Source organism: Pteropus alecto, unplaced genomic scaffold, assembly GCF_000325575.1.
Source record: "Pteropus alecto unplaced genomic scaffold, ASM32557v1 scaffold3, whole genome shotgun sequence".
Classification (NCBI taxonomy): domain Eukaryota; kingdom Metazoa; phylum Chordata; class Mammalia; order Chiroptera; family Pteropodidae; genus Pteropus; species Pteropus alecto.
In genome coordinates, this window is record NW_006442484.1 from 1134428 (window position 1) to 1157941 (window position 23514).

A 23514-nucleotide genomic window follows, 5' to 3' on the forward strand; every position below is an offset into this window, starting at 1 on the left:
GAGTTAACAACTCACTGGGAAATTTCCCATACGCCTATCCATGGCTCGAAGAGCAGGAATCCTCCCCCTGAACACGGTCTGTTCTTCTTCCAGATTTTTTGGGTCGGACGGAGATCCGTGTGGCCGACATCAAGAGGGACCAGGGTTCCAAGGGTCCAGTTACCAAGTGTCTCCTGCTGCATGAGGTCCCCACGGGAGAGATCGTGGTCCGCCTGGACCTTCAGTTGTTTGATGAACCGTAGGGGGCGTGCGTCAGAGTTCCAGCCCGGGCCGGCCGATGCCGTCTGGAGATGGTGTTGCTTTTCCAAGACCACCATTTGGTGTTCAGCCCCGGTGCAGCGGGACAGCAAAGACAGGCCCCTTAATGATTCTAGGAATAATTCTCGACAATCCTCCCCCCACCCCAAACAACTTCCCATTTTATGAAACAAAACTGTTTCCTTTATCGTCGCTACAGGTCTCATCATGGTGTCCAGGGTCTTGGAAATCTGGTAGCTCTCAGCTAGGTTTGGTTGGGAGTCTGGCCCGTCCCTGGGCCTGAGGCTTGGGCCTGGTTACTGTAAAACAGATTTATAAATAGAACATCTGTATTTTCGGAGAACTCATATAACCCTCCTATTTCTTACCTCCACCAGCCCCCAGTAGGACCCTTGACCCACGATGCCTAGTCCTTGGTGTGTTTAGAAAAAATTACGATGGTCACGTCAATGCTTCGGAATCTCATTACCCTACTGAGACCTTATTTGAAATGCTGCCCTGGGTCTGAGCACGCGGGAGATGGTCTCCTGATCGGGTGCTGCACTAGCCCTTTGAAGAGTTGGTCCATGGAGGATGCCGGCAGGTGCGTTAGAGCCGTTCTAGTCCCTTCCATGCCATGTACTGATAGGTGTCGATGAAAACTGTCATGAGCTACCATCAGGGGATTCGATCCTGATTTCCTGCACAGTTGGAAGATGGTTAAGGAAGCTTCTTAGCTACAGTTTTACTCTGCTGAATCAGATCATTGCAGGTCCCCTGGAAGGCTACTTTATCACGTCCCTGGGTCCTGGTTGCTGGCCCAGTTGGAAAACTCTCTTTTGGTTTAGAGGTCCTGTGATGTTTGGTGGCAAGAGTCATTGCCGGTGACCAGCTCTGAGCCTGTTCTTGCTTGAATGTGCCACATCCTGACTGTCCTGGGAAGTCTCAGCAGCTGTCTTTGGTACGTCCCCTACAAAGGCATCCGCAAAGGAAGAGAGAAAGCGACAATCCGGAAGTGGGGTGGAAAGATGTGAAGGAAATCCCTCACGTGGTTGGGGTGAGACCCTGGGAACATGCAGCCCCACAAGCCTGGGAAGGAAGACCTAAGACTGTTTGCCACACTCCGCCACACACAGCCAGCCTCTCAGTAATGGAAATCCACACGCCTCTGCCAGTTGGGAGTGTACGCCACATGCCAAGCTGTTTGGTTTGAGTTCTTTGATTCCACCCCCCCCACCCCCCTTAAATGCCGGGAGATAGGCTGGTTAACTAGCGAATAACTTGATTTGCGAATGAAAGGTGTGAGTCACTTTTTCGTTCGCACGTCAATGTTCTCGGAACCCCCATTTGTTGGGTCATGAAATGTTCTTTGCGTGTGCCCTTGGCACCGAGTCTCGCTTTCGTGTGTCAGCTGATGTTCTCTTGGATCGTGGGTCCTTAGGAATGAATTAGGGCTGTAGCAGCGCTTTATGAACGACAGCACCAGCGTGGTGGCAGAGCCGGGAGCTCTACGCATAGCGTCACGGTTTCGGGCGAGAGCCCTGTCAGTGTTTCAAGCAGTTTTTAAAATGTGTGTGTTGGGAAGGGCAACAAAGTTTACATTTCATACTTTTAAAAAACACTTTATTATTTATTTATGGAAGATAGTGTAGAATTTTGTATCAAGAACAATAGACATAAGTATTTTTTGAAACAAGCAGATGTACCCTTTAGTTAGACACTTTCAACTGAACACAATTTTAGACCACATTTAACTCCAGGCATGCATTTGTTTACCACTTCACAGCAGAAAACATGGTTAAAATCCTTCGCGTTTCTATTTTTTCGATGGTGTTAAGAAACTGTTTTAAATTAAATCTATAAATAGATGTGCAACTCATGCTTTTCCTATTTCTATAACCAGTAGAGTTTGTTCAGTGTGTTTCCGAAGCACATGCTTCACGGTAGAAACACAAGTATGTCATGTATGATGGAGCAGCGTCAGGTCACCATGCAATGCCTTTCTTTCTGTTCTCCCTCTGTGTTGACTTTCGTGTCCATGTCGGGCATCACCGTCCACGTAGGTAGGATATGGTGTGCACAGTGACAAACGTCCTGTCACCCTTTCAAGTCCACGTACTTGCAGAGTCCCATTATCAGAATTAATGCAGCATGAAAAGCAATAGGTGAGTCTTTTTCTCCCAGGCGACTACAGCGCGCATCCCTGAGAGGCTCCTCCGGAATAGCAAGTCTGGGCTGGTGTCCCGCACTCGCTGGTATAACCGGCAACGTAACCGGTAATGCAACCGGTCATCTTTCTGGATGAGTTAGGCTGGCCCTCCGATCCAGATGTGACTCATGACTTGCGTTGGGGGTAGAAGAAGGTGGGTGATGTCTCAGACTCTCTGACCTCGGCCCCTTCGCTTTCACCTGCTGGCTTCCTGGACTAAGTGTCATAGAGATGAAATGTCCCTTGCCAATAAGCAATCTGTCACCTAGCTCGTTGCTTTCTCAACACGGGGTTTCTCTAGGCCTCTGCATCCTGGCATTCTGAGCCTAGCCCTCTGAAGCCCTGCTGTCTTCTCTCTTCTCTGAGCCACCTTGACCTCCTAGCCCAACAAGGGGCTTTGCTGCTCACCGGGCTGTGTCCTGAGGACAGGGTCCCTGGAACTGGGGCTTTGTGGACCAGCAACTCTGAAGGGACAATCCATATTCCAGTCCCTCTGGGGCAGGGTTTCTGGCTGATATTGTCTCCCCTGGCACACAGGTAGGAAGGATCATCCATTGGAACCATGTCCGCTCTGACCACGAGAGCCTGGGAGATGTGATTCATTCAGATCCAGGGCTGGCCTGACATGGAAAAGAGGGGGCCTTCTAGGCTAGGGTCGCTAAGGACGCTCGAGAAGCTGGGCCGGGCTTCCCTGTTTGACTGCTTGGATGACATGTTCCTGTCCTCTGAAGGCGGAGGACAGAGCTGTTCTCCCAAAGAACATTAATGTTTAAAAGGGCATTTTTTTTCCTTCTTTGATTTTTGAGCAACTTAAGCATGACCTAAGTATTCAAAAGTAACTGATTTTATCTGGTTGAGTAGTACGGAACTTAATTTCCGACTTACCCATCAGAAAAGGAGCACTGTGTCCTGTCTTGGTGACCTGGCACCCAAACCCCAGGTGTCCTCTGCGGTGGGAGTGAGGTCGGGGGGATTAGGTGCTGGAGCCACCAGGGAAGGGTGATTGGAGGCCTGTTGTCCAAAGCTGGGCGGCTGGGTCACCTCTCCAGGTCCTGGCTGGGGCAGGCGTAAAGCCACTGACCATACAGAGGGGCAACATTCCAGATCTGACGGGGCCAGAGAACGAGGGGGAGTGGATGAGGTGCTCCCGATTTTATGTGACTGGTGGCAATCTTGGAGTATATTTTAAAGTTTGTCAATACCTTGCGTGAGGAGATTTCTCTCTGTCTATAATTTTTTTTCTGTTTGGTTGGGCCTTTTTCATTCAAGAAGAAAATTTGTTGGGGATATGTAGCAATTTTAGGGATTTCTATTCGAAACGGCAAGCAGGTTTTCCTTTCCTTTCTTATCCTTTTGTTTCTTTGTTTTATTATTTTATTTGTTTTATTATTTTATTTGTTTTATTTAATTTTATTTATTTTGGCTCCCTTCTCTTTTGGGGTTGGAGATGAGCGTTACAGCAGACACTAGCACTTTGAAATGGACACCTGCATGCGTTAGAGGTGGCAGGGCTAGAGGTGAGCTCCAGGGTGGCCGCGGGTCTGCTTGCTCTGGATGTACTCACTTCACAAGTTTGGAGCCTCCTATGCCAGAAAGTCAGGCCGGGAAAATAAATGGGCCTGGATGCTCTCATTCTGCTTATAGGTTTGGGAGCTTCAGCCCCTACCAGGCAGAAGCGGAGTTGGTGGCACCTGAAATGGTGACTCAGTAAATGGTGACTTAGATGCTGTGGCCTGAGGCACCCTGAGAGGTATTTGGTAAAAGCAGCACCTCTTCCTCTTTGTACCCTGGGGTGCTGAAATGCCTGGGGGTTTCTCCATACTCACGGGCAGTGCCCTGAGCCATGTTTTGTGAAGCCATTGAATATTGTGTAAATGGAGTTGGAATGTTTATTTGGGCTAGAGGAAAGGAAAGTTCTAGAACTCCCATTTCGTTTTGTCACCTGCATTATATCAGATCCGGGTCTGTTGGTAGGTCATCAGGCTCGACTAAGGTCCATAACCTGACATCTTTAGGAGCCGGAATCTATTCCTGATAAGCATGGAAAACCCATTCCACTTGAAGGAGAGAAAACATCTAACTGCTTTCTATTTGGGGAGCATTAACTCCCAGATGCCAACGCGTTGGAAAGTCTTATCTCTGGGTTGTGATCTCTTAGTAATGCTAAAAGGTCCCCGTCCTGGGCCAGGCCACCATCCTGGGGGCTGAGGGGTGATGAGGAGGGGACTTGCCTTTGTGGTATTCACAGCCTACTTGTAGGTCTCATTTTAAGTCATTGAAATAACACCCAATCGTTTGTAAAAATTCATCTCCACCTCCAAATAATTACTTCGGTGACATGCAAATTCAATCAGTCTCCCCCTCTTCACTCTGGCCTTGGGGAACCAGCTAATACCCACATAATTTTTTTAACACTATGTGTAGTTGCCGTGTTTCAGGGTAAATTTGCCCCTACAGTATGTTAGGGTGTTTCGTGAGTTGTTTTAAAATAGGATACTGTTCTACTTTCTATATCAGCCTATGGTGTTAATATTATCTGAATAGTGTGAATATTTTAGTATTCAAAGCCCAATACTAAACTACGCTCATAAGTGGGCTTATCTGGCCCGCCTTGAAAAACTTGAGCGTTTCTCTGATATTTACTGAGCGTTAACCAGTAACCAGGGTTTGTTTTTATGCAGTGGTAGGAATGCATATTTTTGTTGGTCTAGGAGCCTTAGTTTTGTACTCTTATCATTTACACCAATAACATTCCCGTCTGGCTGTGTTTCTAAAACTATGTTCCTTTGCATATCTCCTATTCTCCAATCCCTTGTTTTCTCCTGTTTCTGTACGTAAACGGAACAGGGGCCTGGGGCAAAGAGGGTGACACGGGAACCAGAGAAAGCCTGATGATGGCTTTGCAGTATCCGGTTTCTACCCTCTGACACCACTAGGGGGCAGTCTCCCTGTTGGAAACCTGCTGGTGGCGCCGGCACATCCCAGGGTGCGGGCTCCACCTACTGCAGCTGCGGGATGTTGCTGTTGGGTAAGTCACAGACCCAAAGCTGACGGTCTGAAGCTGAAGGCTGGAGAGGGAGCGAGTTAGTTAGCGGTGGGCGTAGGACTTGAACCCGGCACTCCTGGGGTACCTAGTGACAGTTTGCCCTTTCCTGCTGTTGGGGTTGGAGCGAGACCGGGGCCTTGAGCTGCATCTGATTTGGTGAGAGCCCTGAGACTCAGCCCTGCAGGTGTAGGTTGGAGGTGTCCCCCACTGCTGGGCTGAACTTCTGGGGCTCTCTCCCCAGCAAGGGTTCTAGAAGCCAGGTCCCCTCCACGTGGATTGGTAAGTCTCTACCCGGAGACTTGGATTTCCAGAATTTCCGATGTGAAGAACTGTGGAGGGATGCAGAGCTCGTTGTGTGATGTGTGTGTGAGAGTGTGCGTGTTTGCACGGCGCCGGGGAAAATGACAGACACGTGGCCTGAACGGGGAAACGGGTTGGTCTTATCTTCCCATACGCCCTCTCGGGGCCTGCTGCATCATTTGTGGGCTGAGTGCAAAGTGAAAATGCGAGGCTCCTTGTTCAAAATTATTAAGAATTTCGAGGGGGTGACAGCAGAGAATTAAACCGAGCGTGGAGTCTTCTAAGCACAGGGTCCCGTGTGACTGCAGGTCATAAGCCCACGAAGCCGGCCCTGATCACACTGTATTTCAGTCAGTCTTTGAAGCAGGTGGGGCTTCGTCGTCTGTCTTCTTACTTTGTAAAGTCTCCCTGGCAGGTTGTGGAGAGCTGGGCTGATAGACTTTTCAAAATGTCTGCCTTTATTTCATAAAAGTGCAAATGGTCTGGACCATTCAGAGGGTACAAGACCCGAGCCCCTAGTTGACAGATGTTCCTGGGGGGCCGGAGAGGGAGCCATCTGCCCAGTCTTGGGGCTCCCAGTGCAGGCACACCACAAGGCACCAAGAGGCCTTTGAGCTTTTACGAGTTAACCCACTGATCTGAAATAAAACCCTTCCTTTTGGTCTTTAGTCACCCACTGGGTCCCCCCTCCCCCCAGCTTTTCCTAGTTGGACAGAGAGGCTTTTCCAGCCTCTGCCTTTAAAGTGACCATCCGAGGAACGGGGAAGGACTCAGTGCTGCTTCCCCAGGGGCCGGATGCTCGTTTCTCCACCGCCACTCCCTGCAGAGAGTGTGTGGAGCCAGCTGCCGCCCTCCCTGGCTGGGCCACATGGTCCGCAGATGTCTGGGGCACCTGCTTCTGAGAGGCAGTCACCTCCCGCCTGTGGCTCTTGAGTAGGGTGATGTCAGGAGAAAGAACGACTGTGAGAGTAGCCTCAAGTTCTAGAAGACCACAAGCTGCTGCAGGCGGACGACCGTGGGGTCGATCGTCCTGTCCTGTGCTTGTCACTCTCTTTCACAAGCTTGACTGTGAGCGTAGCCTCAAGTTCTAGAAGACCACAGCTGCTGCAGGCAGACGACCGTGGAGTCGATTGTCCTGTCCTGTGCTTGTCACTCTCTTTCACAAGCTTTTTCTTTGCCCTGGGATGGATGCTCCCAAACCTTGGCAGTTCTGCTTGCTCTTTGCTGATAAGTCTCATTTCTGCACACACAGAGCAATAATCCTTTCTATGTTTCTCGATTCTGTCTGGGATGATAAAGTTTTTAAATAGAAAAGTCGACAGAAAGTTGAACAAAAAATTGCAAATTCATCTCATGTGGATTTGCATCGCTTTGGACGAAGTAGCAAATCATAGCTTTGTTTCTACGTGTGACACAATCTTTCAAGCTACTGAAAGCTCAGAAAGTGTTTTCTAGAGGCATTTAATGAATATTGTGTCAGAATTCGTTTCCATGAATGAACATTTTGATGTATATTTTACAAAACATTCTTAAAATGTCGTCTGCTAAATATTCACTGTAGCAAGATCTTTGGTAGTGATGTTTATTTTTACACATGCATCTACAACATACATTACCAACAGCCCAAGTGTCTTTGAACTGTGAAATAACTTCAGATCTTGTCGTCTGACGTTCCAGCCAGTTGGAGTCTATACCTCCCTGGCCCCTTCTTACCCCTTCATAGCCCGTAGATAGAGAAGTTGGCAATCATGTAATTCTCGTTATCTTGCCTTAGCTACATTAGCTCTGGACCCTCACATCTACTGGTGGTCAACATATATGTAAATACATGTATACAGATGAGCTGTCTGCAACAGAAGTGACCTGTATATGCTAATTAGCCCTCGGCTCTGGTTTCCTGCATTTTATGCAGTTTCCAGCTAAGAAAAATACAGAATTCCACTACGTAAAATGAAAAAGTCGTGCTCTTTAAATGTTATGAAATCTCTGCTGTATGTTTATGGGAATGTCAATGACCAAATGTATATATGGCACGTAAGAGGCTATGCTGTTAAACGTTGCAAAAACTAACAGATTCTGTAGTCAAAAATATTTAACTTGTTATCGTAAAATGTGATTTGTCATTGAGAGATTATTTTTCTGTATGTATATGAGAGTATTTTAGGTATCTAATTTAAGTGCATAAAACTATAGAAAAAAAATTAAAAACCTATTCCAGGAGTAGAAAATGCGTAATCAGATTACTTGGCTAATCTGACTTCAGGGTCACCTTTTACCGTTCTTTCTGGATAGATCAATATATCCCTTTGGTGTCTGCATTTTCAACGAATTTTCCTGGGGTATCTTCCCTGTCTTCAGCACAGAGCAGCCTCCTGGATGCCCAGGTCCCTGATGGGGACCCCAGGGGCAAAAGGCCGCCTCCCCCTCCCAGAAAAGGGTCGGAAGTCCAGGCTGTTTCCAGAGCACGGACCTCCTATACATGGCCATCAGAAATGTCCCTGTAGGCCACCTAGGGAGGGATGGAATGCAAAACCCCACGAAAGTCAATGTCTAAACCCCTGAGAGATGCATTTGAAAGTCATTTCAGAAGGTAGTAACCTGGGGCCCAGCCTCTCCTCGTTGGCTGGAAACAATGCAGCAGTGAAAATAGCCAGTTTCTGGTGAGATGGGGGCATTACACGTGGATCACTGTTTGTGGAAAGTTTGGGGCCGGTGGCTTGAAAGGACATACGGGAGTGTGAGCGTTAGGTTTTCAACATTTCTTTCCACAAGCTGTATGCTTCTTAATGCTGCCAAGTCCCTTTTTGATAGGCCTGGTATTGGTGAATGCTGGAGTCCAGTGATTTCCTGGACCTCAGGGGTGTGGGGAGCTGTGATTTCCAGAAGCTTCCTGGAATGTGCTGTCATACAAGTAATCTGCAGATCACCTCAAGGAACTGGAACTGTCCATGTGGATGTAGCTGACTTTATTCCCAAAGATGGAGCTGTTTAGAGATCTCCTTGTTTGAGCGTAGCCTGGGAAGGCCATCTTGGGCCAGCCAGCTGGACTAGCCGAGCCTGGTCCACCCGCCCAGGATAGGGCGGGGCCTTCTTCCTTAGCACCGTGCCCTCTTGGCTGTGAGTGGGAATGAGTCAGCCAGTCAACTGCCCCCTGGGCCCTGGTTGTTTCAAAAAAGTCTGGGGACAAGAAAAGCCAGAAGCATATGGGGCTCCTCTCCAGCACCCCTTACAAGCCACTCCAGTTAGGCTTTGTCTGTTTGGAAAAGAATGTATCGATCCTGACAAGAGTCCCTTGTGTTTCCAGTGACAAACGGGTCACAGTGCTGGTGGCGTATTGTTCTCCTCACAGCCCTGCCCAGAGAGGATGGAGTCCTGTTGATTGTAATATACTTCTGTTGCCAAATAACGGTACTGTTTAATTTTCCATAAAAGGGAGACTATATTGTCTGATATGTAATGTCAATGGAATTCTAAAAATTACTAGACACTATTACAAATTGTAGAATTATGTATTTGTCTAAGGTTTGATGAAGCGGGGCCCAAACATTAGGCTTCTTTTTTGTTTGTTTGTTTGTTTAAGAGAAGCTAAGGTTAGTTTTGCTGTTTGAGTGTTTCTTTGGCACCTTATTATGTATGAAATGTTAAATTTTACCGATTCAGATTATGGTAACTGTATTTTTTTCTTTTTTTCTTTCTTTAATCCAGTAGTGACATCAGTACAGATTGCTATTCCTGTGTATCTTAAACTAAAAAACAAAACAAAACAATCTCTTCCAAACAAACAACTCTTCAGTCATTTGGACCTGTATGGTTTAAATTCACATAGCTCATGAATAAAATGAGAGAAGCCAACCCTGTTACAGTGGATTGTTTTGGGTTCTTCTTGCCCTACCTCCCTTCTGAGCCAACAGGAAGTGAACAGCCCTGCAAAATGGCATCTCTTCCTGTGTGTTTCCTTCTTCCACAGATAAGGCAGTAGTTGTGGAAGGAAAATTATGCAAAAGTAAACTTTAAAAAACCAAACCAACAACCCTTTCACCTCTGCTATGCCTTCTTTAGACAAACACTAGCACCAAGCAGAAATCGAGTTCCCTGTTCTAGGTACCTCTGAGAATTTGAAAAGTTCTGTGTTGTGCCAGGGGCAGTGGGACGCAAAAAGCTAGGATTGTGTTATAAAGATATGCAAAAGGATTATTCTGGCTCTTCATGAAGAAGTTTCCAACACAAACAACTCAACCTGTTTAGAACTTTGACTTTTAACTCTGGGCACCACTAGCAACCCCAACATTGAATATTATTGTTACCTCAATTTCTGTGGATAACTTATAGCATTGTCTTCTGTTCTGGTTTTAAGGTTAATTCCTCCTTATCTCATCACCGATTTCTCTAAATATGATCAAGTCCTTTAAATTCTCTGGTTGGCTTGGACACTAGTTGAATTTATACACACACACACACTCTCTAAAGCAACACATCTTTGCCTTTTTAAATCAGTAGGCCCCAGTTTTGATAAACATAAAAATTTATGCCCTTTTCTTGGTTGTTTAAGTTTTAAAAATAAATTAAATGTCATTAAAAGCAAAGAAAAATAAATTACTTTCCCAAATTATGCCTACTTTTCTCTGAGATTGGCAAGGTCCCTCTGGCACAGTTTGGTGGGTTGAAAGACTCACTGGTATAAAATCTGTCGAATACCTAATAGCCGGCATAATCAAGGCAATATTTTATTCTAGAAATAGTTGTTTCTCTTCTAATTACAGAAGTAATGTTGTTAATACAGACAATTCAGCAAGCACAGAAAAATACAAAGGAAATTAAATCACTTAATAGAGATATTCTTTCACACAAAAATAAATGTTAACATTTTGGTGCACATCATTCCTGTGATTTTTCTGCTCGTGTGTGCGTGTGCATTTCAGATGCTACTGCACTAAGAGCTAAATGCAGTGAGCACTTCTCATATGAAGACACTATTCGATTACATAATTGATAATCATCTCACTTATGTTTTGATTACTTTCTTTAAAATCAGACTTCTACAACTTGATTTTTAAGGACTGCATAGTATCTCATTGTCTGACTGTATCCTAGTGCACCCTAATTTACCTAAACAATCCCGAATGGTTACATGTTTAGGTTGCTTTAAAATTTCACACTGGTAAAAAAGTGCTATGAAGAATATCACTGTACTCAGACCTCTGGGTTCATCCCTGATGACCACCTAAGGCACTGTTTGAAACATTTCATGATTTCCCCCATTATTACGTGGCTAATCAACAGGAAGTTTGTTGAATTTGAATCTGAAGGACTTGGTCAGTAAGTATCATAGCACAAGGGTTTCCCCAACGATAATTGGTCCATCAGCTGACGTGTGTTAGAAGCTGGTGGTTTTATCGTGATTTAGCGTGTGTGACATCCTGCCGAGTGCACTGTGGGCCTCCCTGTGGTCGAGAGGCGAGCTGAGAGGAAGGCAGATGAGTCTTGGGGACCTGGAGTACTGGTTAGGTTACAGACTCAGCTGCCAAGACTTTGAGACCCGACATCCCATGGCTTTGATGAGAGGTTTATTTCTCCCTCATGTTAACAGCCCAGAGGTCTGCGGTCAGGCCTGGCACGGTGGCTCTGCCTTTGAAATCACTTGCCTTTTACCTTGGAGTGTGGCTGCTCCAGCTCCGACCATCTCGTTTGCACCCAGCCAGAAGGAAGCGGGGTGCTGGCCGAGGACTGCACGCCATTCCTTGTGAGGTCAATCCCGGAAGGCCGAAGCACAGTTTCCTCTCTTCTTCCAGCTGCTGGAACTTAGTCCCATGATCAGGTACTGCAAGAGAGGCTGGGAAATGTAGTTTCCAGCTGGGTAGCCCTATGCTCAGTAAAGCCAGGTGACTGGATACTGGGGCCAAGCAGCAGTCTGGGCATTCCTTGGTCCTGGGAAGGTACTGAGGCCCCTAAGTGGTATCTCTGTCAGTTGTCGTGTTAGGTGATTACGTAGCTGGTTTGCCAGGAGGAAGTCACTGTTTCAGCTGAGCATGGCAGCCAGAGGACAAGGTCACGCCAGATGGAGGGCACGGTGGTCCCAGCACCAGGGTGCAGGGAACAGCCCTGGGCCACTCGTCGCCCTGCAGGACTTCCTACCCGCAGTTGTCCTGCCCTTGCCCGCCCAGAGGTAGCTCTGGGAATGGAACACTTGGAGGGTGATCAAGGAATAAGTTCCCGAGACAGCTGTTGTCTCGAGAACTCTTATTTTCTCTAAAGGCCTAGAGAATGTAGGGAGACCTGGCCGGGGTTAACACGTGAGGGGGGGACCTCTTAGGGGCAAAGTGAGAAGGAGCGCAGGGACTCACCTAAGATTAGCTTTGTTGGCTCCAGTGATGGGGAGATCACGTGCCAGAGTGGTCAGTGACATGGTGGAACCACCACAAAACGGGGAGAGACCCGGGCTCCAGGACCTGCCCCACCAGCTGTCCGTGCATGTGATCCGGAGCAATCTCTAGGGCCCTCAACCTCCTGCCTCATTTGTAAAGTGGAGTGATATCTGTCCCACCTGTATTACAAGGTTCTGAACCTATACATGAACCAGCCCTGAAAGCTGCAGAGCATCCTATGATTAGGGGCTGTTCCGTCAGGGTCAAGGGCATTTGACTAGGGAGAGGCTTCCCTGGAGGACTGATGGAGCAGAAGTTGTCCTAACAACCTCCTAGGGACCAGTTCAGAACAAGCCCTTCAAGACAGGAGATTCTGGCAGGGACAACTAGGTGGAATTTATCGAGTGACTGCTGTGGCAGGTGCTGTTTAATCAATCAATCTTTGGGGTCAGATGGCTCAGAGAAGTTGGAGGTCGAGCCAGAACCAGCACCACTCACGGACATCTTTCCATCTGTGAGGCCCTGTACTCCCTTCGGAATCCGGCGTCACTCACAGATTATCTGAAAGTGGCATTGTCACTTCCATCTATCTACAGGGGAGGAGCCCCAGGCCTGATGGTGGGATGCGTCATAGGGCTGAGCAGCGGGGGCCTGCACATGTACCCTCTGGATGGCTCCAAGACATGGTCTTAACCGCCATGCTTGCTGTCCCGGCTGGAACAGATAGCATGTCACATCCATTTATGCAAACTCCTGGTGGCGTGGAGACCGTGAAAACTGCAGTGCCTGGCTCATACCTGGCACTCGAATCGGTGAATGCATTTTGTGGAGTTGGTCTTACTTTCCACGACAACCCTATCCTGGGAGGTGACTATCCAAGCAAAGTAATGCATTCACCGTGGCCGCAAAGGTTCCAGTCCAGCTGGAAGACACATTTTGGGGTAACTAATTACGAGAAGCAAAAAGGCTTATTTCCTTTGTGTTTGGCTCCTACTACGCTCACATTTGCCCAGCTTGCTGGTTGCTGGAAGGGCTTTAACTGGCACTTTGGCCAAAGAGCAGGGCCTTCTAGTTATCGGGGCAGGGAGAAAACCCTCTTTGTTCTGGGCTGATGTCCCTGGCCGCTCCCTGGTTCAGAAGACGTTCACAGGGGCTGTGACAGCTGGTGAGGAACATGCTGTTCTGCTGCCCTCTTGGCTACGTGCACAGCTCTGCCCTGACCTCTGCCCTCGTGGGGTTGAGGGGATGAACACGTTAGCAGAATAACTGCTTTCAGGTTTTCTAGACTCTAGAATGGAGACATCTTTTTGGCCAGAATCTCTGTGAAAGCCTTTATAGAAAATACGACTGTCTTTATACTTACTAGGATAATATGGAGAGCAGGATTGTAAGACAAATCACTTTGGGCTCAAAACAAGTCAAAACGCACATGACAGAAATCCTTGTTAGAATAATCAGATGAGCACGTACCAGCTGTTCCCAGCACTTTAAGCAGACCCACGGTGCCTGGCTGACACCGGCCCGTAAGCGCACGGCAACTGGGGTTAGAGCAGACATTGCAGAAGCTGCAAGCAGCAAGCACACGAAGCAGCAGACCGTGGAGCAGCTGGCCGTGTCTGGCCAGTGTGGGTCCCGGGGCTCGGAGAGGTCCTTCTAGTATCTTTGACGAGAGATGGCCACCAACAGTTGAAACTCTAAGATGACAATGGTTGGCCTGGTTCCCTGGTCCCTTAACTCCCCCTGCGGGCTCAGCCCTTCCTCAGGCTCTGGGTTTGGAGGCCAAGAAATGAAGTTACATACATTAAGTACTTAATGATGCCTGGCATAAAATGAAGCTTCAATAAATGTTAACTATTTTCATAATGGACACAAGCTTTCATAAATCCCTAAGACTAATCTAACTCGCTAGATTCTCTAGCCAAAGGGCCTTTAAACTAAGGGGATACTGAAAGAAAGATATAAAAATAAGGCTCCCTGTATTTCTGCTTTTAAAGAAAGTAAACATAGTATGTTCTGTTCAGGAAGCATTTTATTGTTGCTCCAGGTTTCAGAATTTTCACTGACAGAAAATCAAGACTTTCAGAAAACCTCCCGCATCACCCTGCTCAGCTTCTGAATCTTGGTTTTTGCAGACATATCAACATATTTCTCTCCAATACGAACAATCATCCCACCCATGATTGATGGATCGATCTAGGAAAGAAAATAGGGTGGACATATGAGAACATTTACATTTCACTAATCAGAAGTGCTCTAAAATGTCTGTGTGCTACATAAATTTAAGACATTATAATTACATCTAGAAAAAGGCAGAAGTCAAATTGTGAATGCAATCAGTAATCATTTAAACTGAAAATATAAAATTTCCACCACAGGCAAATTTAAGTAGATAATGAGACCTAATTTTTCATTATCCATAGGCATTTCAAATTGACCTGAGGAAACATACCAAACATAATTAAAATCCTACCTTAACTTCCAAGTTCAGTATCTGGTTTTTACTGAGGAAGCCCTTGAGCACTGTTTTTAATTCAGAAAGAGTTGCTTCATCCAAAGGCTAAAAAAGAGACAAAACCATTTTTTAAATCTAGATCAAGTAAAACGGAAACGTCTTATCTTAAAACACTACCCTGGCACACATGGCCAGACAGGCCTGTGACCTCCTGTGTTAACATCTGGGGACCCATCGGGATCTGCCCTGCAGCAGTGGCTCAAGCTCATTGGTGCTGGTGTTCTGGGTGTGTGTAGACGTCCCGTCACCTCACAAGGACACTGGGGAGCATACACCTGGGGAGCGCACTGGTACTCGCTCACTAAAGCACAAATGCCACCCCCACCGGGGAAAAGCCCTGAGGACGTGGCCCCCGAGGGCATGCCTATTACTTCCTTAGATGATAAGCTGCGGTTTACCCTGGCTCTGTAATCTTTAAGATCCATGGCACCAGCTCCCACACAGCAGGCCACCCAGTCACTGAAAGCCCGAGGGAACGTGCACAGGGCGGACGCAGCACAGCTCGGTAATCTGTGCACACAGAGCGAGCGCTCCGTGTCCAGACTCCTCTTGTCCCAACTCTTACTCCTGGCTAGGTGAGACTGGAGGGGGCTGCTGGAGGAAAGCCTTTCACCTGCTACACACCCACCTCCCCATCTACTCGTCCACGAGGCTGAAGGCAGGAAAAAAATTACACCTTTACAAAACTCTAAGTGTCTTTTGGGGGGAGGGGTGGTAAGTTTATCAACATTCAATCAGAACATGTGCTGAGCCTGGAAGGCTAGAGAACTCTACGTGCCCACCTTCCATTCAGATGCCTACTGAGGGCCCGGTCCTGCCTGCACTAGACCTTTGCTCCCGCCATTCCTTTAATCTGGACAACTCTGAGATGCCAGCAGCTGTCGCCGTCATTTTACATGTTTGAGAACTGAGGTTCACGTGGTTAAAAACCCACCTAAGGCCCCAGCAGCAAGTGAGGACTATGCCGTACGTCTATGCCCTTGGTCATTAATCAAGGTATATATGTTTTTAAAACAGTGGAAACTCATTTACTAAGGAGTTTCAACATCGAAAGCATTAGTACTGATTTTAAAAACTTTTACGAAAATAGGCACCCTGTAAAAAACCATGTCCTTGTAATCACTGGAGAACGACCTGCACCCGTGCTTGTGACAGCGTGGCCATCGGCACTCTGCTGTCATGGAGAACTGGTGCAGTCACAGTGGGCGCTGGCAAATGCCCGAGCTGTGATGATGCTCAGCGAGGTAGGTGCTAAATAAAACGTCTCTGAAGCTGTGCTCTTTTGGAGAAGAGGTACAGCATCTTTTAGACACTAGAAATGTTAGTCTAGAGGAGGCCAGGTGCTGCAGATCCCAAATAAATTCACCATGTTCTACTGTAATTAAGCCCCACAGACTGTTTTCCTAAACTGACCGAACTACAGGAGGATGAAAAGACGTATTTAAGATAAGAATAAAATTCTGGGGATTGTCGCTTAATGAGCATAGACTGCTCAAATCCTAGTTTCACCTTTTGTGACCTAGGGCAAACGATTCCCCTGTATTCATCTGTAATATAAAGACAATGATACTCCTACTTCACATGGGTCTCTGACATCACATAAAATAAGAACTTACTAAGTACCCAGCACACGGTAGGTTTCTCTAAGTGGTGACAGCCCAGTCCAGCAAGTTGCCGAGCTTGAAAGGCCTTGGCGAAGGGCCTATCCATACTACCCTTCACCACCACCAAAGACTGGAAACTGTGGTCTCAGTCAACTACAAAATATAGTACTTATGACGTAACGCAAACCTGTAATGGAACATTAACCACTGTTCCCTGACACATTTTAACCTAGCCCACAGTCATTACGACTAAGTCGCTGGTCAGGGAAGCGCTGTAAGATGATGCACTCGGCCTTCCAAAGCAGAGGTCTACAGAAGCTGGTATGAGAACAAAGTGACAGTCTCCTTTCCTAATTTCTTGATTTTAGCTTGTTTTTGTTTGTTTGTTTGTTCTGCAAAATGTGATGCCATGAAATGCCATGGTGAATGCAGCAGCAACAACCCTGTACTTACAGATGCAGTGGTAACGGAGCAAGGTACTTCTCCTCGGTGGACGCTCATCATGGTGGAAAAGGCAGAAACGACTCCAGGGGCATTATTCAAGCGACCATTTTCAGCGAGCAAATCTGGGAAAGTGAAGATGTTTCAGTAACGTAAAACTCACTTAATATGGGTTATTCATGAGGTGTCAGATTCACCTTAAAAAAAAACTTAGATTTGTGGCCTTAAAACACTAATTCAATATCCTGAAGAATGTGAATGGAGAAGATACAATTTGTCATTTAAAAAGTATAGTCAATGTTTTTTAAAAGACTACACCAACAAGCATTTAAATCAGTTAAGGGGGGTGTATCTTAGACAGATCTGCAACAGATTTCTTGATCACAGCTTCCAATCTGCTTTTCATAATTATCTCAAAGATTCCAACGTTTGGATACAAACCCCAAATTAACATATTGTCTATATTCAAAAATGATGACATGAATACATTTTCTTTGGAACTTGTACTCTCAGTTGACCATAGGATTTGAAAAGCAATCCAAATGTACCAAAGAATGCAAATGCCTTTAAGAACAGAGGGACAGCCACTGGCTACAAACCATTTTCTTGGCACGAATCCCATTGGTTGCCTCCGTGGACTGAAACTGACTCTGTGATCAGACATTTGGACATCCTGGAATCTTTAGACAGTGCTCTTCAAACTTTAACACACAAACAATTCACTTGGGGAGCCAGTGAATATGCAGATTCTGAATGAGCAGGTCAGGGTGAGCCCCAAGATTCTTCACCGCCAAAAGGCAGGTGATGCTCATGCTCTGGGTCCATGGGCGACATTTCTAGCAGCGAAGTTTTCAGAGACTTCAGTGACAAAGATCTAATACTTACTGATCAGGTTGGACGTGAGGGGAGAAAACTTCTCTTTTGCAGCCATGTCATTCAGGCTTCTCACTTTAATGGAACGCTTTACATAGGGATTCAGAATTGAAGCAGCCATTTTGGGTTCCTTCAAAATTTGCTAAAAGTGCCAAAAAATAATTTCTTAAACTCTTTAGAGCATAAACGATCCTAGCTACTATATATATACTTTTTTGTGAATCATATATTTCGTGAATTAAATTAGCACTCTCAAAGCACAGATGAAAGTTACAATCAAATAACTTTCTCTGCCTTTAATATACCACATCACGATTTTACACAGGATAGAATTCTTGAAAAAATATGTGTAATATTATAGTTTTTCACATACTAAGAGGATGCTAGCGATGCCAAGACTCAAGTGCAGACTTAAAAAGGCGCTGTGACTGAAAAGGCGGGCCCCTTGCCACTCCCCTAGAGGGGGGCCTTTCTGTGTCAGGCCGATCTGCATCCTGTCCCACCTCGTACAGAGCTCCAAAGGACCAACCCAAACCGGCGAGAGGCCTCTGGCGTTTCCAGAACCACCTCAATTGGTCTGGAAGAGTGGATAAGAAACAGGAGTGCAACTACCACGAGAGAGACTATTTCGTCTCCATTTTACTAAGTCACAAATGTCTGGATTTGGTGATCCCAGCACAGCTTCCAGCATCTTGCTCCCGAGTATGAGGCCAGAGTTCCAACAGACCAACAGCTGTCTGCATCTGGGCATCTTTCAGTCACATGTGTCTATTAGCCTTTCAGTTACTCTGCACCTCTCCTGGGCTCCTGGCCAGAATTCCGCCTCCAACCCAGGCTGTTTGTCATCTGCTGCCGTCTAATGCAAAAACTGCAACTTGAGTGGCCAGACAGAAACAACATTTTTCCAACCAAAAAGTCTGCTGATTTATACAAATTAAAAGCATTCTGGAGTATGGGCTACTACCCAATGAACAGTTCTGACACTGTGTGTAGAATCACACTTTCCTCTCAGTGACAAAAATTGCTAATTTAAATTTACAAAGTTTTAAGAGAACTGCCTCCTTTCTATGTCTCCACATCTTTGCTGACTTCCAGGTTTTTATCAAACCCCATTCTAACATCCAAAACCCAGGTCATTCTGTTGTGAACACAACTGTTCAGGTTTAAATGGGCACAAATGACAAGCAGCAGGCAACAATTATCACCTCCAAAAATGCCTGTGTGAGCTTCCCCTATCCCACTGTGTCTCCAACAGTAAGGCTGTTGGCTCTGTGAGGGTCATACTGTAAGCTTTATCTGCAGAGATAACTGGATAAAAGGCCTATTCAGTTAAAATTATTGTCTACCGGGACAAAAGTTCCAATAAAAACATGTGAGCATCACTCTATACAATTAGTCTGTGAGGATTTCCCCCCTAAAGTAAGACCTTTAGAAATATATGGATTAAAAAAATACAAGAAATTCTTAAAACATAAAATCCAAAAAGAGAACAATTTTCTCTGGAGAGAATATGTACTGGACTGTGTTTCTCTCTCCTTCTTCAATGCAGAACCTACTGCCAGAGGTGGCAACTAGAGAGTAAATGGAGAGGGGGATGCAAGAAAATGTGTAGAAACTTGTTAACTAGAAAATTCAGCGAAATTACAGCAGAGATTCTCCTATTTAAGACAGTGTTGGCTTTTGTTAATTTGGTTCACTTACTCTACTTTCCATGTTAAAAAAAAAAATAAGGAAAGGTCCCTTGCAGCCTCGCAGCCTCCCAGTCCTTCGTCAGTTCTGTTCAGCAGTGTGGAGCCCACACGCCTTTCCTAATTTTGCTGCCCAGCACGCTCTGCTCAGTCATTTCCCCCTCCCATCTTGGGAATAAAATAATAAAAACCAAGGAAGGCTCACAAGGAAAATAAATTCCCCATAAAACAAAATCATAATAAATTCTAAAGACTACTTTGGAAAGACCTGGAACACAAGCACAGATTTTCGAAGGTGACTTTTGAAATGGCAATCTTTCTTATATTACCATTACCATATTTCTATTTCTTCTCTTAGCCTGAAATCTTGGTTCCTGATATAAATATCGTTATATGTACCTGTACCTATTATATACAGAATCAGAAAACTACCCACTATTATTATTATCAACATGATTACAGAAAATAGGTTTCTTCTTTCACAGTTCTTTTTCTGAGGATAAACCTCATTAGGGATGCACAATGAAATAACTAAAGGAAAAAAATATACAATGGGAACTTGATAAGAAAAGCTACTCACCGCCACTCTCAACAATTCCTTTTCTACTTGTTCCAGTTTGTTCTGTTTAGACGCAGCAGAATAAAGAGCAGTGGCATAGCGACCTTCGATACCATATATCTGAACAGGTGGCTTTAAAAAAAAAAAGGGTGAGGTAGGGGAGGATGGGAACAGGAATATCAGTTAAGAAAATATTAAATTATCAATAGCAGAATTGAATATTTATAATTTAAAAATATATCTTCTATAGCACCAAAAAAGTCATCAAAGAGCTATCCTGAATGGCAATTCTCAAAACAAATTAGAACTATTTCCTTGGTCAGGTCATTCAATCTTTGAGCTTCCAATTCTCATCGTACAACAACAGCCTTAGGAAACATGGTGCTAACATCCATTTCAGCTCCAGCATTCAATGATGTTAATGCTGCGATAAGCCTCTGCTTCCTTTGAATGCAATACTATTCAGTTCTAACTATGGAAGGATTTAAACACTGATAGCATGCAGTTTTGAACATGACAGAGCCAAGAAAACAGGTATTTATGAAATATGTACAAGCATACTTTTATACATTTCATAGTAATACTATAAATTTCCCTTAGAGTGCCTCATCAATATTCACTTCAGAGGAGCCCTTTAGCAATTAAAAAGTGTCTAACGCTTGAATTATTTTTCTCAATAAACTGTAGGCCTTTTTCTATACACTACCATCAACATAAAACGACATACGCTTAGTGGTGCTGAACGGTTGTAGTGAAAAAGCTTAGGCTTTGAATGAGAAAGACTTAGTTCCAGTCCAGCTCTAGAACGAAGCTGAGTAACCTTGGGCAAGTTTTCCGAGTCTCAGTTTCCTCTTTTGTATAATGGGAAGACTAGCTACTTCTTATCACTGCTGTGGAGTTTTAAGAAATTCTCATGTTTAAAGGTTATGTATGAGCCTGTCACACAGCAAGCATTCAATGTTTTTTCATTCCATACCCCCGCGCCCATGACACTTTGGGAACCACAGATCGTGCAGAAAGGTTTAGGTAGAAACTATACAAAGTCCATGCCCTAGATGTATTGCTGTTTGACTCACACTTTCATCTGCTTCATAATTACAAAAAAGTTGACCTACCCTCACAAGCTTGGCAAACGGCCTGACCACAGAGGTACTGAAGCATCGCACCTTTAAAAAATAAAGCAGATCAACAGAGTTTACTTGAAAGCTTTCTTTACTTGAACCAATAACAAGAAATTTTCAATTTGACTTTTAAATAGTTGGTTTGTTGTTTCTTTGTATCATTACATAGATTACATGTGGGTTAGTTTTTCTTTATTACCTAGGAGTAAATTTCCCCGCTGAGAATCATCCCAAGTTGCTTGGGAAACCGCCTTTTCACTAACTCTCTAAATTGCTAGGAACAGGCTGAAGCGACCCACCAGTACGAAAGAGAAAACACTCATTTTAATGAAGTACCTGTTTTTAAAAATTTCAGCAAGATTTTTAGCATTTATACTACCACCCTTGAGCAGGATTTTAATAAAAAGTGAGGATTCCAGTCATGATTTGTAAAAGGTGTATCTTCTTCGAATCTAAATGCTATCTGAAAATTAACCCTTGAGTATTGCAGCAGAGTATGATGTGAGAACAGGCCGCAGTTCTGAGAGACGGTATCTGGTCTATCTAGGGAGAGTTGGAATCTGTAGTTAAAAATGCACCTGCAAGGGCACAGGTCACCTTCAAATAACTCCAGCTCTGCAGTGTACTAAACCAAAACTGGTTGTGAGAATTGAAAGACTTTTTAACACTTATGGAAAAGTTATCTAAGCTATTAAAGGAAAGCAACGTGTATGTAGTATGAAGAGCACGAACGTCCCAATTCCACCTTGTTTGAATCTCAGTTCTACCCCTTATGGGCTGAGCAGCCGAGGACGAATCATTTAAAGTTTTCTGTCTCATTTCTTTTATAAAAGATGTTAGATGTGCTTTATAAATATTCTTTGCATTACTAATAACCGCTGATAGGTTTAATCGCAACGACAAAGGATGCTGATTGGGAATGGGCCGGGTCCTTTACTCGCAATCCGGGGAAGCTGGGCCCCCATCTCCCGTGGCCCTCAAGCCTGCTGCTTCCTGGAACTGTGCTCAGAGGACGCCGAGGTCAGGCACGCGCAGCCCCGTGCCCACTGCCCCGTGGACGTCCCCGGGTGGGGAAGCGGGGCTTCCTGAACCTCCTTGCGTCGACCCCACTCGCCGGGCCCCACGACCCTGAACGGCGGCCACGCTCCCCCAGCTGTAGCCTCGCATCGTGTTTCTAGGGGTCTGGTACGGGTCACCCCAGGAGAGATCTTCCCGATGGCTTTCAAGACCTCCATTCTCTCACCTGCCGGGACAGCCCTGACACTGCGGGAGCGGCCATCTTCTCCCGGGCGGCTGTAGGTCAAACCCGAGCTGGAAGAGGCGCGAGGGCGCATGCGTGCGTCAGCGTAGCCGCTCGGTCCGCTGGGAAATGTAGGCTTAGCTCATCAGGCCGCATGCGCAGAGACCTCCCTTGGGCTGGGAGTCGTAGTCCTTAGAAGCTGATGGTAAACTACAGGCCTGGGGGTGGGGCTAAGGGTTCAGCACCTGAAAATGAAATCCTGAGTAATTGACTAAGTGGCCCTTTCTGTAAAATGAATTTATTGTCCCTAGTTAAAAAATTTCCATTTAGGCAAATGCGGCGGCATTTGTTCCATTTCACATTCACCATTAACATCTTTACCATTCTTCCAACTAAGCCAGTTCCTCTAGCTGTGTTATGAAAACGAACCTTAACAGCTCCAGCAGCGGACATTAGGTGCCCAGTACTTGGGATACGACTGTCCCTTCATCCCCACTCAATACCATCTCACCTGAGTGTAGCAATCATCTGTTGGACTGGCGTTTGAGCAAGTGTGACATTGAAACTGAGAACGCGGCCCTAGCCTTGGCCAGTTTTTCCGCATTCATAAAAACAAGCTATTTTTAACCTATTTCCCCCTAAATGGAGCTTGCTCTAGTTTTCCTTTCTGTACAGAATAGAATTGGCCGGCAGAGAACGGGGTTGGAGTTTCTTGGTTGCAATAATGGAGTCTTGTGGTCAATTAGAACTCGGTCCCCCTGACCCGCCCCCGCTCAGTTCTATTATAGGAACACAGATTAATTCCTAATTCACCCTTTTAAAATGCAGTTTTCTCACCATTACAAAAAACTTGTAAAAATGCAGAAAAGTAGAGGGAATGTAATTGCCTTCTTTTCGACCAGTGAGAGGCTTCTCTTGTCAGTATTTATTCATGCAGTAGCCAGAACTGCCCAGACTTGAATCCCAGTCCTTTCGGTGACCTTGGCCCAATCATATAAATTCTCTGCGCCTCAGTTTTCTTTTCTATTAAATGGGTGTTATATGTAATAGTACCTGCCTTATAGGTCGTTAGGAAAAATAAGGAAATTAATATACAAGTGCAGTATTTCGTAGAATTACCTAACAGAGCGGCACTCAATAACCTTAGTTCTTCATTTTGTGTTTGTTTTTATTATAAATACAAACTCACAATCTGTATATAAGTTAGTATACTGCCTTTTCCCTCAATACAAGATACAAAAAGATACTAAATTATATATGGCTTGTGAATACATGCTTAAAATGTAATATAAGCATATTTCCAAGTTGTATAATTTTCATAA

At 45.3% G+C, this 23514-nt stretch overlaps 2 protein-coding genes across 2 annotated transcripts in view; one reads left to right on the plus strand and one right to left on the minus strand.

Annotated features, from left to right (window-relative positions):
• ITSN1 (intersectin 1) overlaps nucleotides 1-6789 on the plus strand; it is a 178887-nt gene extending 172098 nt beyond the window's left edge. The window contains exon 39 of the mRNA XM_015596590.2: nucleotides 94-6789. Coding sequence (XP_015452076.1) covers nucleotides 94-242 — 149 coding nt within the window. The 3' untranslated portion in view covers nucleotides 243-6789. The remainder of the gene's footprint in view (nucleotides 1-93) is intronic.
• A 7374-nt stretch (nucleotides 6790-14163) lies between these two features.
• Nucleotides 14164-22323, minus strand: ATP5PO (ATP synthase peripheral stalk subunit OSCP). The gene is made up of 7 exons (XM_006920984.2): nucleotides 22196-22323; nucleotides 20947-20997; nucleotides 19853-19963; nucleotides 17597-17726; nucleotides 16724-16836; nucleotides 14625-14711; nucleotides 14164-14347 (listed from the first exon to the last, which is right to left on the minus strand). Exons 1-7 carry the CDS (start codon nucleotides 22229-22231, stop codon nucleotides 14234-14236), a joined length of 642 nt encoding a protein of 213 aa, XP_006921046.1. The 5' UTR covers nucleotides 22232-22323; the 3' UTR covers nucleotides 14164-14233.
• Between the last annotated feature and the right edge of the window lie 1191 nt (nucleotides 22324-23514).